The sequence below is a fragment of the Podarcis tiliguerta genome (assembly GCF_965153285.1).
Source record: "Podarcis tiliguerta genome assembly, chromosome: 11".
NCBI lineage: Eukaryota > Metazoa > Chordata > Lepidosauria > Squamata > Lacertidae > Podarcis > Podarcis tiliguerta.
The window spans coordinates 28173660-28192781 of NC_139544.1; the positions used below are offsets into that span (position 1 = coordinate 28173660).

Below are 19122 nucleotides of genomic sequence, written 5' to 3' on the forward strand. Positions count from 1 at the left end.
GGCTTCCCTTGGAGATCAGTGAGCCCAGCAATTGTCACCTCTGGGCATTTCCTGGGGTAGGAGGTGTGTTTCAAGCTTGGGGAGGTGGCAGAGAAAAGAGTCCTTTTTCCAAGGGCAAAATGGCGTTGGAATGGAGGAACTTGGCAAAGGGGTTGATTTTATATGATTCATAAAGCTATGTATCTTCCCTGAGCTGTCAAGTCGAAAGGATACATTCAGGCATAATATTTGTAGCATTTAACAATTTCAGTAACAATATATTTCTGCCGAAATCTGGTAGCCATGCTGGATCCAGTGCAATCTCATCTCTACCTACCCACCTATGAGTCCCCGTCAAGAGCTTTTCTTAGCCATTAACTAAGCCCAGGTATTACATACTGGGAAAAGCTTTGCAATGCTTTTGTGTTTCTCTATGCCAGCTTTACTTTTAAGAGGGACTAGGCTTGTCCTATCACCTTTCTGAGCAGGACACTGAAATACAGGTCTTGGCAGTGGTTTTTAATGTCTGAATGTCATCCATCACTTGCATGTCTTTAGGCTGGAACTGCCGTTGATCATGGCTGCAACCTTTCTAAATACAGTGGTACCTCGGGTTAAGTACTTAATTCGTTCCAGAGGTCCGTTCTTAACCTGAAACTGTTCTTAACCTGAAGCACCACTTTAGCTAATGGGGCCTCCTGCTGCCGCCGCACCACCGGAGCACGATTTCTGTTCTCATCCTGAAGCAAAATTCTTAACCCGAGGTAACATTTCTGGGTTAGCAGAGTCTGTAACCTGAAGTGTATGTAACCTGAAGCATATGTAACCCAAGGTACCACTGTATTCACACCCCTCTTTCTCATATAGTCTACAACATGTTCTGTGGAGCATTCTCTCCATGGAATGTCTATGCTTTGGGCTGTCTTAATGTCCTCATCACACTCTTTACCTGCAGCTGCTTTATTGGCTGGCACTGGATACTTGCTCCCCTCACAAAGGCCATCAGAAGCAGCTATCCTGTAAGAAGCAGCAACAGCCAGCAAAGTGAAATGTCATAACTGCCACCTCCATGCTAGCTAAATAAGCACATGCACTGTGTATTGTTTAATGTTTTGTTGTTGTTGGGAATAATCTGTTGGCCTTAATCTTTGAATGCAGAGATTATATGCAAAACATTTGTAAATACTCATTAATATGGATGACTCTGAAATGTTATAAATTAAGCAATAACAAGAATTGTGTGTGTGTGTGTGTGTGTGTGTCTTAAAGGTAAAGGTATCCCTGCCCGTACGGGCCAGTTGTGTCCGACTCTAGGGTTGCGTGCTCATCTCGCTCTAGAGGCCGTGAGCCGGCGCCATCCGAAGACACTTCCGGGTCACGTGGCCAGCGTGACGAAGCTGCAGCTGGCGAGCCAGCACCAGCGCAGCACACGGAAACGCCGTTTAACTTCCCACTATAAAGCGGTCCCTATTTATCTACTTGCACTTAAGAGTGCTTTCGAACTGCTAGGTGGGCAGGAGCTGGGACCAAACGACGGGAGCTCACCCTGCCGCGGGGATTCGAACCGCCGACCATACGATTGGCAAGTCCTAGGCACTGAGGTTTTACCCACAGCACCACCCGCGTCCCTGTGTGTGTGTCTTAGGCCCTACAAAATTCTTTGATTCCTTGTTCCCTCCCCCTTAGTTTGTCACGGGTAATAGTTGTGTCTTGGCTTCATTTCTTATTTTGCTGAGTTCTCATATCTAATCTATATAGCAAGGTTCAGAAAGCGGAGACACTCCAGACGTTACTGGACTTTGTTGTTTAGTCGTTTAGTCGTGTCCGACTCTTCGTGACCCCATGGACCAGAGCACGCCAGGCACTCCTGTCTTCCACTGCCTCCCGCAGTTTGGTCAGACTCATGTTTGTAGCTTCGAGAACACTGTCCAACCATCTCGTCCTCTGTCGTCCCCTTCTCCTTGTGCCCTCCATCTTTCCCAACATCAGGGTCTTTTCCAGGGATTCTTCTCTTCTCGTGAGGTGGCCAAAGTATTGGAGCCTCAGCTTCAGGATCTGTCCTTCCAGTGAGCACTCAGGGCTGATTTCCTTCAGAATGGATGCGTTTGATCTTCTTGCAGTCCATGGGACTCTCAAGAGTCTTCTCCAGCACCATAATTCAAAAGCATCAATTCTTCGATGATCAGCCTTCTTTATGGTCCAGCTCTCACTTCCATACAACACTACTGGGAAAACCATGGCTTTAACTATACGGACCTTTGTTGGCAAGTTACTGAACTGCAGCTCCCAATTATCTCTTAGTTGCTATACTGAGTGGAGTTGATGGGGGGAATCTAACAACATCTGGAGGACCCCAGGTTCTTCCTGCACCCCACTATATATAATTAATTAGCCAAATCAAAGCAGCTCTTGTTACCATTTAGAGCATTCTGGCTCTAAAACAGACAGATCAGGTGTCTGGAAACCCACTATCAGATCAGGATTGTGATAGTCATCCATATATATATTTTTTGTCCCAAGCATCTGATGATCATAGGTACACTGCATGGATGCTTGATTTAACATTAGTGGCAGTCATGAATAAATTAATTTGTCCAAGCGTTTTCTGAGCACTTATACTACCTGGTAACATTTCACACTAAATCTTGGGTACCTGTTCATGGATTTCATGTTCTTCATAGACCTGCATTCTGCTCACGTCTGACATCTGCTCATCAGGCCACTCTTAAATTGCTCTGCCTTGCCTTCTATAAAGTGCCCTTGTTCCAACTGCCCTGTTTTCCTCCATGATTGTTGGTGATACGCCCTATTTGAACTGGTACTACAGCTCTCCATTATGTTTATTCTATTCTTATTCTGTGTCAAACAGGACTGAAAAATACCAGTGGGATCAATAACTTAGTTACACTGAATAGCAGACTAGAATAGTAATGATTAACACATTGGTGACAATTCCCAATTCAAGGGGCATCCAGAGCGGAAGGTGCAACTATTACAATGCAGTAAATGTCTTATTGGCATTTTAGATGGTTAAAGCAAAACCTGTTTTGAACTTTTGAATGAGCTTTGATGAAAAAAGAGATTATGGACAATAACCTGTTTGCTTCATTTGGATAGCATCTATCTGAATATTAAAAAAACCATCAGTATGTACACTGAGATATTTTATTGCTGGACTCGTGTAATCATAACTTGGTGTTGGTTATATAGGTTTTGTTTTTAAAATACTTCGACTTCTATCTATATAGTTTCTAAAGTGAGTGTATTCTGATGAATGAAGCTCGCATTCAGCAAAACTAATTGGACTTTCCACAGGAAATCCTGTCTAGGCTGAATCAGGTGTGTGAAAGGGTGACAGATTTCCCACATGCTAATATTCCATCCCAAATATGCCTTTGCTTCTTCCTGCATTGTGAAGTAAAATTTCTGTCTACGCCATTTTATGGGGGTTTGTATCCAACAGTTATGTGAGCAGAGATCAGCTTGTGCAACAGACCTTTCTCTTCCCCCATTCAGCCCATCACTTTCCAGAAAGCTCTCTCCATGTGTTGAAAGTGAGGCTTCTGAGCAATGGGAGTTGTGTCATGTGTGGCTGTGCTGTGAGGAAGAAATTGCTCAAAATTGAATGGATAGAGCTAAAACCTAAGATACCAAACTTTTCCTTTTTTTAAAGAAAGGTAGCCCTTATTGCCATACACATTGATTTATAAAGGTAAAGGTAAAGGTACCCCTGCCCGTACGGGCCAGTCTTGACAGACTCTAGGGTTGTGCGCCCATCTCACTCAAAGAGGCCGAGGGCCAGCGCTGTCCGAAGACACTTCCGGGTCACATGGCCAGCGTGACATCGCTGCTCTGGGGAGCCAGAGCCGCACACGGAAACGCCGTTTACCTTCCCGCTAGTAAGCGGTCCCTATTTATCTACTTGCACCCGAGAGTGCTTTCGAACTGCTAGGTTGACAGGCGCTGGGACCGAACAGCGGGAGCGCACCCCGCCGCGGGGATTCGAACCGCCGACCTTTCGATCGGCAAGCCCTAGGCGCTGAGGCTTTTACCCACAGCGCCACCATATACACATCAATAAATGTTTCTGGACATGGATAGCGTGTACCAGGAAAGCTGTGTTCCCATTGCAAGTTGTTGGCATCCAGCAGTTCAGATTAACATTTCAGTACATGGCTCTGGGTTACATACATAGAAAAGTAAGAGCGTATGTAAATACCAAGTGCATATCTGAAGTCATGCTGTAAAAAGCAAGAGGTTTAACATGTTGTTGAAACAGTTTCAGTTTGCTTTTCAACTGTGGGAAGGCTGATTTGACTATGGTCTACTTCTTGGGAGAAAGTTCTCTAGTTTTGTATTTTGAAATTATCACGATTGAGCTCCTTGAAAACATTGCAGGATTTCTATCTGCCTAGCAACAGGTTAGCAGAACAAAAAAAGAAAAAAAGAATCAGGATAATTTGGCATCAAAGCAGGAAATATGTGAACCTGTCACTGTAAGCAGTCTCAAAGGGCAAACTGCTTTGCTGGAGCTAATTAACCTTAGGAAATAATTACACAAATATGCAAATGTTGTTTAGATAATTCCATGTGTTATCAGCTCAGGTAGTCCATCATAACTGCAGACCTTGCAATGCCTAGGTATTAGTATCTGGTGTAGTTGATAAGGCTTTGGTTTCTGCCTGCCTTCAGCTTGGTATTTAAGAATTAATGATGGCAATATTCCATTCATGATTTTAACCTGCATTTTGAAAGCTCCAGAAAACACTGTATATACTGTATGCACACTGCTTATCTGTGGACACTAATGGTTTGATTCATTAAAATGTTATATGCCTCGCTGGTCTTACTTGTCAAACAATGCTGTGTTTGGTTTTTTTTAAAAAAGACTAAAATAATATTGCTTAATGTGTAATATAACCCAAACAAGCTGACTAGATATGTTTCTAAAATGCCTCATTTTATATACAGTGGTAGCTCTGGATGCGAACGGGATCCGTTCCGGAGCCCCGTTCGCATCCTGAAGCAAACACAACCCGTGTCCACGGGTCACGATTCGCCGCTTCCACGCATGACGTAATTTTGAGCGTCTGCACATGCCCGAGCGGCGAAACCCGGAAGTAACGCACTCCGTTACTTCCAGGTCACCGCAGAGCGCAACCCGAAAAGGCTTAACCTGAAGCGACTTCAACCCGAGGTATGACTGTACAGAAAATTTTCTTTGAATCTTGCAAAGGTCCTGTTGAAATTATCCTGGTGAAAGCCAGTAAACTTCACAATGGGGTGGTTTCAGTTATATTTTTCTCAAGAATAGTGGATACAAAAATGGATAGAGAAATGTTTTTCTCATTCATATAAGGGCAGAACCTCTGGTTATCCCATCAAGCTAAATGTTGGGAGATTTCAGGGCAGAATTTGCTTCCACAAGCTGGGGTGATGCCTACCGGCTTTAAATGGCAATTAGACAACTTCATAGAAGATTATGGCTTTCAGTGGCTACCAGCCATAATGGGCTATTTACTACCATGTTGGGTTCTGAATGGTAGATAATAGTAACATTAAAAAATCCATGTTCTTCAAATAATAAAACAATAATCAGCTTGGCCAGCCAAACACTTGCCAGAAAAGAAAGGTATTTGTTAGAAAGCAAAAAAGCAAGGTGGGAAGGCAAAGATAAGGTGAGGTGGGCCTGGGCCTTAATATCTAGAGTTCCTTCCTATGTTCCTGCCAAAAATTAAAGCTGAGATTCTCCTCTTTCAAAATAAGTGTTCCTTATTTGCTATTCTTGTTAGTTACTCTGCCCTATTTTATTGTATTCATTAAGCACATATCACTTTGTGCTACTCTGGCATCAAATACAAGGTAAGTGGGGCAAAATTGCACAATTTTCTGCTACAGAATCCTATAAAATTAAGCTCCAAGGCAGATAAGGAAAAGTACCAAATGACAGTATTGTCTATTTTCCCTATTAATTTGGAATTACCAGTTCTTCCTAGCAGCAAAATAAGCAGGTTCTGCTTAGGCCTACCTCTACAAAACCATTAATAATAATGTAAATATAATTAAACATGTTGTGTTTAACTGGTATATTTATTAATATCCCACCCTTGTCTGGTATAAATCTTGTGTTCTGTAGAACATTCAAAAGTTAGAAATAAAAAACCTATTTTTTCTGTACACTTTCCCTTAAATAACTAAAGTTATCATTAAATGAATATGCACTGTAGCTTTTAATTTTATGGATTTTATATGTGATCAAATAGTCTTTTATTATGTTTTTTTCTTAAATAATCCAAATTTCCCTTATCTTCTGAGTAGTCTTTCATTGAATTTCCAGCTCACTGGATTGACAGGTGCTCAATATCTGATATGTCTGATAATTTTAATAGTTACTGACAGATAGTAAGATGTACTAATTCTGCCTTCTCCTAGTAAGAGAACTAAAATAAAGATAATAATTAAGAATAAAGCTTTTAAAACTTATCACTGCATTAAATGACTTGTTAAATTCTATTCATAAAGTGTTAACTTGTTTTTCCCCCCAAAAAGAGACATGAGATTTGTCTAATTAGGCAGGAATTTTAAGGTTTTAAACCTTTTGTGAAAAGAACAGGTTCATTAGATTGAACAAGGAAGACAAAGCCAGTAGTTACAGCTGCCTCCTTTCATCCACAAATTAAAATGAATAGGGATGGTTCTACCTTGCATTCTCTATCTCCTGTGTCTCATGGGCTTTAGGTAAGGTAGACCCTGCATTACTATTTAGCTTCCCATAGCTAGAATTTAAAATGTTTCTATCAACTTCTTATTTTTCTGCTACAGATTTTGGTAGAACTTGACATTAAGGTTGACCTCAGGCTGCTACCAACACTATCTAATTCTCCTTTTTCCCATAAAGCTCTGGGGCAAGTTTCCTGCATGTTGTTTCCCTAGTCTGGTGATGTAGAGCAGATTATAGGGATCAGGTGCAGAAAAATACACAGTGCAACAACATCACTATATTAATCATATCATATTATCACAATATAGGTAAATGTTTGTTTCAGTGGGACAGCTATTAAAAGGAATTAGATGGTCTATGACCATTGTATTTGAGATGTAATAGGTTTTAAATGTTATCTTAAAGTGCATAATACAGAGGAATGTAAAACTAAACAATGATGGCTGAGAAAAGATTAGGGTAGGGTACGTGTTGCAAAATAATTGTGATTATCAGTTTCTTTCTGTTTTGTACTTGCCTCTGGTCAGTGTGTTGCAGCTACAGTTCTTCATTCTTCCCACTCTTGTTTGTTCTTTAATTTTTCTCTTCTTTAAAAGCTCCTTAAAAGTTAACTTCTTTTGGCCTTGCTATCTCTCTTTTACTTTATATTTCCTTCTGTTTCTTTTAAAAAAGCTCCCTATTTTATAACATGTGCAAGTTATGATGTTCCATTTTCTTCTTAGTGAATGTACTGCATGTTAGGAAGGGGGTTGTGTGTGTCTGTTTAAAGAAGTGTGTGGTGCATATCTGCATATTATTTCTCTCTTTTTAAAAAACCCTTCTTATCCATTGTGTTTCTTGTCTATTTGGATTATAAGCCTCTTGGGCAGGAACTTTTTGTTTACTTTTTTAAAAAGCATCTAGCATATCTCAAGCTCCAAATAAATAAGCATGATCATAATTAGCGTTATCTTCACTTTCTAGGAAAATGGCTCTCCTGAAGAACATGCAATTTACATATGGGACCACTTTATCTCCCAATCAGCAGCTGAAAATGTTTTTTTTGTGGCTCACAGTTATGGTGGACTTGCATTTGTGGAATTGGTGAGTATTGCTGTTTGGTTATTCCTTACTTTCTTTTGTTCACATAGTTGCCAAAGTGTTAGGTATTGTTGTTTTTAAGTATGTGGACTTAAAACCATATTTCCTTTATATGCTATGGCTATGTTCATTCATTTTCCCCCCTTTTGCTAAGTAAAACAAGGCTGGATAACCTTTTTTGACCCAAGAGCCACGTTAACAGTCAGGCACCCTTAAAAGGGCCACATGCCAGCCATACACAAGGCAATGTATACATGCACATATATGTATGCAGAGATGCAGAACTCTATTTCATTCTTTCACACTTTCATTTTTTCACATATACACACATACACAAGCAGTCACACACCCATGCATACATACATACATACAAACAAACATACATACAAACAAACACAGATGCACACACACAGCATTTCCATCCATCCAGATCATTCTGTGCAAAGTAAAATATGGCACTTCTTCCCACCCTCCAGTCTACCACTGTGCCATAGGGCATAAAAATGCAGGCTTTAATTATTATTATTATTTATTAAATTTGTATGCCACCCTCCTTCCGAAGATCTCAGGGTAGTTCACAATCTTCTGAACTAGTCATGCCTATATCCACCTCATTTCCAGCCCCTCATTCTTTCCTGCTACTCCAAACCCCTCACATTTCCTTCTCTTTGTAGGGGGGCAGAAGTGATGGCGAGAAAAATTGCCTTCTCCCCCCAGCTCGTTCTCTTTCTTTCCCTCCTCCTTATCCCATCCTAATCAGGGGACATGGTGTTTTATGGGACAGTTGTTTGTTTAAGGGAACCTTTTGTATTTACATAGGGCGATCAAGGATGGGATGAAAGGACACTACTTCCCCTGTTCTTTTTATACACTCACATGCTCTTGTGAAGGGATGTGGGGAATGTTGTAGGAGGCTGCTATGATGATGGCTTTGGATGGCCGAAAAGAAGTAATAGAGATAGGCAGGAAGAATCACTGGACTTCTTCCCTCAGTCCTTGGATTTATTTGCTACGTTTATATCCCACTTTTCTTCCTAGGATCTATGCGTGAACAGGGAGAGGAAGTCCATGGGTTGGGAAACTCGTTTTTTGATTTGAGGGCGGGTCTTGTGAACTCCTGGGATTTGTATTCAAGCTAGGCTCAGTTGAACTTTCACGGCACCCATAGTAAGATCCTGCCCTTTATCTCAGACAATATTGGAAGGGCCTCCATTAGAGAATCAGAACAACCTGTAACTAAATAGAATAGTGTGGGCAATTTGACATAGGACATGTTTACATTTTGGAATTTGGCTCCAACAGGCATCTAGAAAGGTTTTGCCCATTTTATCTCAGACCTAATAAAATTAGTCCTTGTAGGAGTGTTAGTCATTTTCTCGCTCCTGAGAATTTGTAATATACTTGCATATCTTGGGATTTCCCCAACCTGCTTATCCCCTCCCTTGTCCATGGATGGTGTTCTTTTTACTATGTAAGGATACATATGCATTCAGTTTGCTGTTAATATACAGTATAAGATATTGATGGATTAGAATCAGCATTCTCAATTGACATATCTTTTGTTCATGCATTTTGTCTGTGGGTATTTATACCGTAGAACAAAATGATGTGATATGACTACAGTACTGCATTTTATTCTTATTGTATGTAAGAATGAATGATAAATATGTGGGCATTTGACTATTGCAGAAACTGAAATAGAAAGCATACTGGACCATATTGCTTTGTTATTCTTTGAAGTTGTATGGGTCTCACGCCCTTTGGTTTCTATGCGATTGGGGGGGGGGAGCACTCTAGATATGTTGTGAGTGCACTTTATGCACACTGTAAAGGATTGCCAAGAGTGGCTCCTGTTGCTTTAGCACTTTCTGACTAGCAGCTTTAATGATGTAAAGTAAAACATTGCTCTTTTGTTTTTAGACAAGATATTAAACATGCATGCAATGATTCCGATATTCAGTTTGGCTTTTTGCAAGTTATTCCTCCTGTGAATGAGTATGTCGTTAGTTGCATAGTACAAGGAGGAGATGTCACTGTTAAAACAGTGCAATCATACACATGTCTCTGTGGCTTCCTCTCAGGTAGGGGGGCATAGGATCACAGCTTGAGTTGTCCCCTGTGGCTGTGAAGACCTTACCTATATTTAAGCTTATTTGAGGTAGCTCAATACAAACTTGGGTTTCTTTCGCTTGTTCTGTTGGGCAACCAATAAAGTATATTACTACATTTTGTATTGTATTATGCTTGTGACTGTGAAGCCTTTCCATAAATAGTGCATATGTTAGGAGGTGAGTGAAGGGGAAAGGAGGGAAAAGAGGGAGTGAGATGGGGGAGATTCCAAAATCATTCTGTTAGCAGTTTTGTGGGGGAGAAATGGCTTGATTTTAATTTTTGTTGGCATTTCACTTGGTAGGGCTAAACCCTGGTTGACTTAATGGACCAGCTACCACTGTCCCTAGCTATAATGAAAATAAAAAAATGGCAATACACAAAAACAAAGTGTGTGTGTGAGAGAGAATTCAATTCCTTTTAAAGTGAATGCTTTTCTAGCCTTTTGTGTGTGCTGTGCAATTGCACTTAGTTATTGAGGGGAAATATTGCTTTCTTGTAGTGTCACCGTTGATATTAAGCATAAGACAAAAGCAGTTAACAACAACAAAAGTCTTTTACCAAATCACATCTCTTATGTTTTCAAATTTGCAGCTCTAAAGTGGTAGTATGTCACAATTTGGTTCAGTGCACCTAAAAACAAGTTGAGAAACTTACCAAATGCCAAAAAATCAACAAGTGTCTAGATTCAAGGCCTTCTTTGAGCTTGAGGCCCCAGGCTAAATGGCCCTCCTGACCCCTGACCCTGACTACACCCATAGTTAATGGTATGAATGCACCAGTTACATGGTAGGGAACCAAAATACACTTTTAAAGGTCATTTAGTTTTATTTTTATTTTGTTTCATAATGGAGATGGATGACATTATGAATTTTACATGTAGAGATGGTACTCCTGTATTGAAAATTGTTTGTTTTTAGTCCATTACTGCTTGGTAAATAAAATGAACTTTAGGTTTTAGAGATGATAGAAAAGTGATGCTCCTGTGATACTTTGTTTTCTAGACTTTGATTAGTATGTATCTGGCACAAGTTGGCAATGAATAAGAAAGATGTGCATTTGTCACATGGTTTCCCATTTTTCCCAGTGCTGGAACAAGTTTTCCTCTTTCAGAAAGCAATATGCTAATTGTTCTTGTTGCTTCACTGTTTCTCCAGCCGTGTATTGTGAATGATGAACAGAAAACAGAGAATTATCTGTCTAGCCTCCCAAATATTTGACTGACATGATCAGCTGTAATTTTTTTACATTTTTATCACCCTTTGTTACCAGAAAATATTGTCTTGTCTAGTCAGTGCTATGCACAAGTATGCAGTAAAAAGACCTTCCATGTTTTCAAAAGACATTATTAACAATTAACATTTTAAATGATACATATAATTTCCCCATATATTGTAATGATTTATGTTTTTAGCAGACTGTTAATTTGTGGAACTCTATTGGCAAGAGATGTAACACATTCAATTTGTTAATTCTTAATTTTAAAAATAGAAAGGTTTGCCTGAAGTATTAAGATTCAAAACCGTTTTCAACTAAAGCTTCCCCTCTCCCTTTTCAGTCACTGGCTTGAGATGGCATGGCTAACAGATGACCAATGTGTCATTCCCATTTTGCTTGTTTCTCTTGTCACGCTGGTGGATATTTCTCCACTTTTGTTCTACTTTAATATGAAGCACACAGATGTTTCAGAACAAGATTTGACTTCTGACCTTGGGGCTTCTAGGGTCAGGGTACTCAGGGCCTGTGAAATTATCACAAGCAGAGCTAAAGTTTTTCTCCATCGCAGGAAGTAAGCAGTAAGTAAGAAGTTAAAAAGGAGCTTTGTCAGATAGACAAGATGGTCTCAGTAAGGGTCAGCTTCTGTAGTCTGCTATCTCTGCAGGAGGTGTGTGCATGGGAGGAAGAATATAATATATAGCCACTGGGACATCACATATCTATCACACGTGCAAAACTAGTTCTGAAGAATACATTTCACAGAAGATAACCGATTTAAGAAAAGATCTATACTATGAAAAAGAGTTTTAACAATGTATTTAATATATTTATTTGCTGTAGGTACAGGCAACCTGAATGATTGATAAATCAACTTTTGAAATACTTCACTTTTCCCAAACATTTGGCTTTTTTTGTCCTTTAAAAAACAGGAATGTTTATTGAGTGAAATATATATTTAACAGTGGGCTACAGTGGTTCTTGTCTTCTTAAATAATTTATTTCCAAATAAATAAACGTTTTTTTGTAATATTTAAGTGCTGCTAGGGAATACAGGCTCTTTTTCACTAAGCCAATTCAAACAATCATTTCAGAAATGTAAGAGTCGCCATGAAGTAACTATTGTACCTTAGAAACAGACATACAGAAATGTCCCATGGAATAGAGCAGTGGAAACTGGTCCTTTAAGGCAAATGGGGGGCTGCCCCAGCAACTTCACTCTGCTCTCTGTCACCCCAGCTGCTTCCCTTCATAATTGCATCCAGTCCAGTGTGTGGCACTGCCTGTCAGCTTCCTCTTTCTCAGTCTCATTTGATGAGTTGGAACTTTAGGTAGTAACCACTATGCTCAATAAAGTTTTGATTATTGAATAATTTTGCATACAAAATAAATAAATAAATAAATAAACCTGTAAACTTTTCAGATATTTATTATACAAGACCCATGTAAGAGCAGGATATGCATTTAAAACCTATGCACAGATAGATATATATAAGAAAGACATATATAAAACCATGATTTTCCATGCATTATTGTTGCTTGAGGTCCGTTGCTTAAGAGTTGGGCCGACTTTGGTAAACCAAAGCAAATAACCCATCTGCAAGCTTTGCAGCTCAATTTCAAGTTAAGGTAACTAAATTGGAGCCCCTACATAGCAAGTGTTTAGTTTTGAAGTAGTTGCTTAACAACATTTAATTTAACTATTTACCAGTAAACAAAGCAGGAGATGCCAAATTAGAACTTTCAGAGTAGAAGAAGACTTTTAACCTATTTTGAACCTGTAGTGTGACAACCTGTAGCATCTGTTGTAGGAGGAGGAGTTCCTAGCTTGCTGTGTTTGGAATTTTGATAAAAACGAATGCAAACATTAAAATAGTTATCTTGGCTTTCTTGGCTTCACGTTAATCATTCCAGTGAGAGGATGAGCACTTCAGTGGGGCAGGGGTAAGGAAAGAACTATATAGTGAGTTCTTAGAGGAAATACAGCGAGCCTACATTACAGCATACTGTGTGACAGCCCACCAAGCTCTCTTGTTATTGTACTGAGGAGCTACTGTTCTCCAGCCTTTCAGGGTTCATAGATTACAAAATAAATAACTGAATGTGACTCAATACGTGTGGGAAATAAAATTTCACCAATAAATATATCTAAATAAATTGTTTTTAACATGTTATGTAAGAACTAATAATAATTATTAATATAAGCCCACAGCTTACAACATATTAAAAAATTGTAAAACATTAGACATAATTTCCCCCCCGATACAGGGTTGCTTTCAAATGTGAACTAATGGTGAAGACTGAGAAAATGTAAGATACACAAATTAAAAGTTTGAAATTAAATTTTAGGCTAATAGATAACTAAAAGTAAATTACTGTTCTCAGTATACAGTACCAAAAATAGATGTGCATCATAGCATTCTTCTTATGGAATTTCAAAATTCTAACCATATCACTTTTTTTTCATATTTCCTTTTATACTGTCATTGAAATAGAGATTATTACTTACCCCATAGCTCACCTCTTGCTTTGCCTACTGAGAGCTAGACATAGATAGCATGGTTCTAATTAAATTCTTAGTACTATGAAGTATGTAAATAAAGAGAAGCTCCATGTTTAAAGCAACTTCTCAAAGGAATGTATTATTTTTTATGTACTATCATTGATATGTGTACTTTAGAGAGGAACAAAATTAAAAAGGCCCCAACCCTGAAGAAGTTAGAATGGAAATTTAAATAGAACAGGAGTGGGGGGGGGACACACAACTGCAGTAGGGGAAGCATTTTCCCCAAGGCAGTTTATTTAAAATAATTATATCTTGCCTTTTTTCACAACACACCTCTAAGGTGGCTGATAATAAAGATTAATACATAATAAAGAAAGGGCAGTATCCAATACCAATCATACTCGGATCCATTGAAATTGTTGGCATTAAGCCCATTTATTTCAAAGGGTCTACTCTGCGTATGACTTAGTTGGCTATCACCAACTTTTTAAAAAGCATTGGTAACATCTGAAAATACTGGGGTGAATGATGGAAAAGCTGCATTCTCCTGGTCTTAAATATTGCTGCTGGTATAACTGTTGCTCTTTGAAGTTCCATATTGACCATGGAAACAGTAACTCCCTTACCTTAATATGTGCAATGTAGTAATCAGGACCAGAAAAGACCAGAAAGCACCAGATGTGCTAGGACTGCTTTTCAACCAGGCAGGTGGACAATCAAGAGCTTTCCCCTCTTTCTGGTGGCAAGACGATCAAGGAAAGGTTTGAATGGGGGAGGAAATGATGATAAATGTCCACTCCCCTTCGATGTTGCCACTGCTGGTGATGAGGTGGCTGTTTCAGTTGCACATGTATACAAGTTACTCATACTTCATTTCCAGTGCGGTTTTCCTATATGACCCCACTTCATACACCTGCAGAGTCCAAGAATGGGAAACAAATTACTACTGGTTTCTAAGAATGTTTCAAGGCACTCACCTACCATGGTGGATATTGGGAGTCTGAATTGAGAACAACTGTAGTACCGTATTTTTTGCTCTATAAGACTCACTTTTTCCCTCCTAAAAAGTAAGGGGAAATATGTGTGCGTCTTATGGAGCGAATGCAGGCTGCGCAGCTATCGCAGAAGCCAGAACAGCAAGAGGGATCGCTGCTTTCACTGCACAGGGATCCCTCTTGCTGTTCTGGCTTCTGAGATTCAGAATAATTTTTTTCTTGTTTTCCTCCTCCAAAAACTAGGTGCGTCTTGTGGTCTGGTGCGTCTTATAGAGCGAAAAATGCGGTATTTTAGAAACCAAATACTGATAAAAGAAACTAAATACTGATAAAAGAATAGACGTAGAATGTATTTCAAGGTTTGGGGCCTAGTGTGAAACCTGGGGGGGGGGTTGTTGTTGTTGTTAATTATTATTCTTTGAAGGTTGAAGGGAAGAAGCAATAGTATTGTAACAGAGTGAATATCAAAGAAAGCCTCTGTAGTGCAAGGGCTTGAACATGCACACAAGTGTTTCTTGTTTCCCCACTTCACCTGTGGTGCAACACTGCAAAGAGGTTGTTGCCAAAGTTTTCCCAGCTTTTGGAGGCAGAGGTCCTAGGGTCAAATCCTGACAGCTCCAGCTAATAGGATCTGGGAGCTCTGCCTGGTGGCTAGGACAGGGGTCTGCAACCTTTAAGACAAAAAAAGCCACCTGGACCCGTTTCCGAAGAGAAAAAAATCTGGGAGCTGCAAAACTCGTCATTATAAAAATAACCTTTTTGTCACTTTTTTATTATTTCTTTGTTTGACCCCTCAGAATTACTCCTCCTCTTAGAAATAAACGTTAAATTAACAAGTTACCTTTTTGTGTGTGTGTGTGTTCTTCACTCCCCTTCAAAACAGTGACCAGCGTACATACCCCCTTTCAATGCAGTGACCAGCGTACATGCCCCTTACAATGTAGTGGGCGGGCGGGCGGGAAGGTGACGTCGGGACGGTGCGTGACTAACGCACGCACCGCCCCCATGCGACGTCACAGCCAGTACAGCGCCTGCCACAGTGGGGAGTGTCGGTGCGCACAATGCGCCTCCTCCCCTCACTAGTATCCACCCCGGAGCCGCGGCAAAGGTATAAAAGAGCCACATGTGGCTCTGGAGCCGCGGGTTGCAGACCCCTGGGCTAGGAGAATGTCTGTGAGAGCAGACAATTCTGGGCTAGATGGAGCACTTTTGATGGGAATGAGGCTGGGTGAGGCATGGACTTGCATGCCCTCTCCTCCACACTTCTCTGGTACACCATAAAGAGGGGAGTCAGAAGCTTTTGTTTCCAGTTTTAAATTAACCACAGTTTGATGTAATGTCCAGATTGGGAAGAACTTCAGTTAGTTTTAACTATGGTGTGTCTGAACAAGTCATGTTGTAAGGCACATTTTGGAATGGGCTCAGACAAATCATAGTTTAAACTAACTAGTTTGTCCTGGTTTGGAGATAAAGACAAATCATAAATAGTTTAAATTCAGAAGTAAATACTTTTGTTCTCCTCACTATGATTTAGCATTGTACATGAATGAGGCCACTTTAAGGCATCTTCATATGTTCATATATGTTGTTCATATCGTTTTTCTTCTTTGGTCCTAATGTGAAAGCTATTGAGCACATGTACTTTCACTGTTAGTTGGATAAGCTGTGTCACTGACATGACTGCAGGCAAATCCAGTGTAAAAGAAATGTTTTGTGAGAATCAGGCTTTGAGACAATAATGAGAATCAGAGGAACAACCGGACATGTTAGAGTTATACAGTACACTTAACCATAAAGTCTTGGACTCTGAATTATTAGTGTTTCTCAAAGCAGCAATTCAAAAATAGTCTTTTGATGCCAATACTATATTGGCTCTTTAAGAAAAAGTCAAGTATAACAAAACAAAAAAAAGTATATACTGTAAATGCAATAGTTAGCCCATGCAACTCCATATTCAGTGTATCCAGAGGTTAATATTGTTGCTAACCAGAGATCACAGGGACTTAAATTTGAAATCAATAAAAAGCATGCTAAATCTTTTTGATTACACTAAATGTATCCATGCTTCTGTGCATCTTAGTGTTGCTTAGCTATTTGAAAATATTGAGTAGTTTATAGTTGACCCATGTGTTATCTACCAATTAACATAATTATAAAGACACTTGGTATAAATCCTTAAATGCTGACTTGATAAACCTATTACATAAGAAGCTGAATGACTACCCACACTGCTGTGTGCTGCGCTTTTATATCTAATCCTCGGCTGAGTAGTCTTTCATGGCACAGACATGGTGGGAAATTAATGTAGTTCTGATAAAACTGGACTATGTTCTGTTAAGATTAAAGTGTTAAAAGAGAATGGAACCTCTTTTTCCCCAGCCTAACTTCCTTATATTATACAACTTGTATCATTTTTGTATCAATATAAAAAGAGGAGACACCTGATTTTTTATTTTATTTTGCTCCTTCATTCCACATTCTTTATATTTCTTACTATGGGCCAGATTAACTGGATGTGTTAACCAAGTCGCATTACCTCAGTTTATATTGATGGAAGATTTGTCCTAATCTTCTAGGGTGTGGCCCAGTGGTGTATCAGTGCAGCTTCACAGAAATCAAGTTTTCACCATTTCTCCTTCCAGTGGAAAAACACAGAAAAATGCCCAGGCAGCTTAATAAGACAGTGCAGGACTGGGAGGTCTGTGTGTCTTGCGTTGCCCATCTGCAAGTTGAGTTCCCTCTCTCTGTGCTATGCAACTTACTTGTGCTTCAGGTATGAGTAACTTGCCTGGCACCTGGAATATGTAAGGTGTCCACAGTTCCTGAAGTGTCTCTTCATACTGTCTTTGCCCATATCCATATGCTCACATGCATGTTGGGAAGGTTTTAGGGTCTGTCTTGACAATAAGATAAAGCAATCACCATTTCCCAAATCCCAAAAGGTGTCTGCCATGTCCCCACCCCCACCCCAGACTTCCCTTAATTTGTTTAAAGACTACCTTGCAAATGTGACTTGTGCTTTTATTGGCTGAAAATGTGCCAGCTGTCACCCCACCCAGCATGATTAGGCTTAAAAATAGCCTGTGGCCAGGCAGCCTTTGCCCTCACATCAGGACCACTCACATTCCATCACAAGTTGGTCTGGGATCATCAGAAAGTCTGCAGTGGACTGCATGCTCTGTTGTTATTCATGGGAGACCAGAAGCTACTTTATAAATAACTAGGAAAGTTCTCTCTTTATTTTCAATATTCTGCTTACCTGTTTGCCTCTTCCTTCCTTGTTATTTTTAGCAGAACTTCATATAATTTGGCTCTTGGGGTCTGAAGTGTGTTTATGCCAAACTCTAGGATTATTTTAGTTACAGGTAGTTAGCCATGTTGGTCTGCCGTAGTCAAAAGAAATAAAAAAAATCCTTCCAGTAGCACCTTAGAGACCAACTAAGTTTATTATTTATTATTATTGTAATCTTCCATGTACCTTGCTGCTGAGTGCATACTACTTGAGTAGAAAAGTGGGATTTCATGGGGAAAAGAGCAGGATGTTCTGAATCTCAGAGTGGGGAAGGCATCTGTTGTTCCTCATAAACTGAGATAAAGAAAAGTAGGCAAACTTTCCCTTTCCCCACCAACCCCCCGGCCTATCAACCACTATCCCAACATGCAGCACAAAACCTCCAGATAAAAACCTGGCAGAAGTCTAAAAGACTTGTACAAAAACCCATAGCAACACAAGAACCACAAGACAAACTAAGGGACACCCAAATACCTTGGCTAACTCACCATCAACTACATGCCTTCTTAAACAATCCAGCAGTAAAATCAGAAGCCACTAGACCCTTGACCACCTTCGAAAACCTGATAGCAGAGGAACATGGCAAGGGGATGGTAACCACAATATACAAAGTCCTACAAGAGATATACAAAATAACTAAACAGGTATTAGAACTCACCCTAGAACTGGCCCTACTGGACGTCTTCCAAGTTTCATAATGACCACTAACATTATACAGCGCTTATAACCCACCTACTCTCAACAGCCAGAAGCCTCATAGCCAGACACTGGAGAAACCTGTCAGGAGTAAACATGGACCAATGGTATCAAATTGTATGGGAAAAGCCTTGCTAGAAAAGCGTACCAATAGACTGAAACTGACATGGGCACAAATAGAAGAGGATACCTTCACCCTAGTATGGCTCCCCTGTATCACATACCAACAAGACAACAAGGATCCACCGACAGCATACAAATCAATCTGGCTTACCTGACCCAACAAGCCCTCCCCCCTCGCGAATACAAACAAACCCCACTGCAGACAACCAACCACACCCTGCCCCTCAATACCTCTCACTACCAAGGAAATGTAATAAATGAATAGAAAGAGACACTGACACAAAAGTTGACACTGACACAAAACCCACTATGTACACTGTACAAAAGATATAAGCCTCACCATAACACCCCTCCTCTCCCCCCTCTTCTTCCCCAACCTTATACTGTACTCAACACTAATGTCTCA

At 39.9% G+C, this 19122-nt stretch overlaps 1 protein-coding gene across 8 annotated transcripts in view; it reads left to right on the forward strand.

Annotated features, from left to right (window-relative positions):
- The window catches only part of ARB2A (ARB2 cotranscriptional regulator A), a 201303-nt gene that overhangs the window by 90734 nt on the left and 91447 nt on the right, over positions 1-19122 (forward strand). For all 8 annotated transcript variants that reach the window (XM_083404186.1, XM_083404191.1, XM_083404189.1 and 5 more), the window contains exon 8: positions 7664-7783. In XM_083404186.1, coding sequence (XP_083260312.1) covers positions 7664-7783 — 120 coding nt within the window. The remainder of the gene's footprint in view (positions 1-7663; positions 7784-19122) is intronic.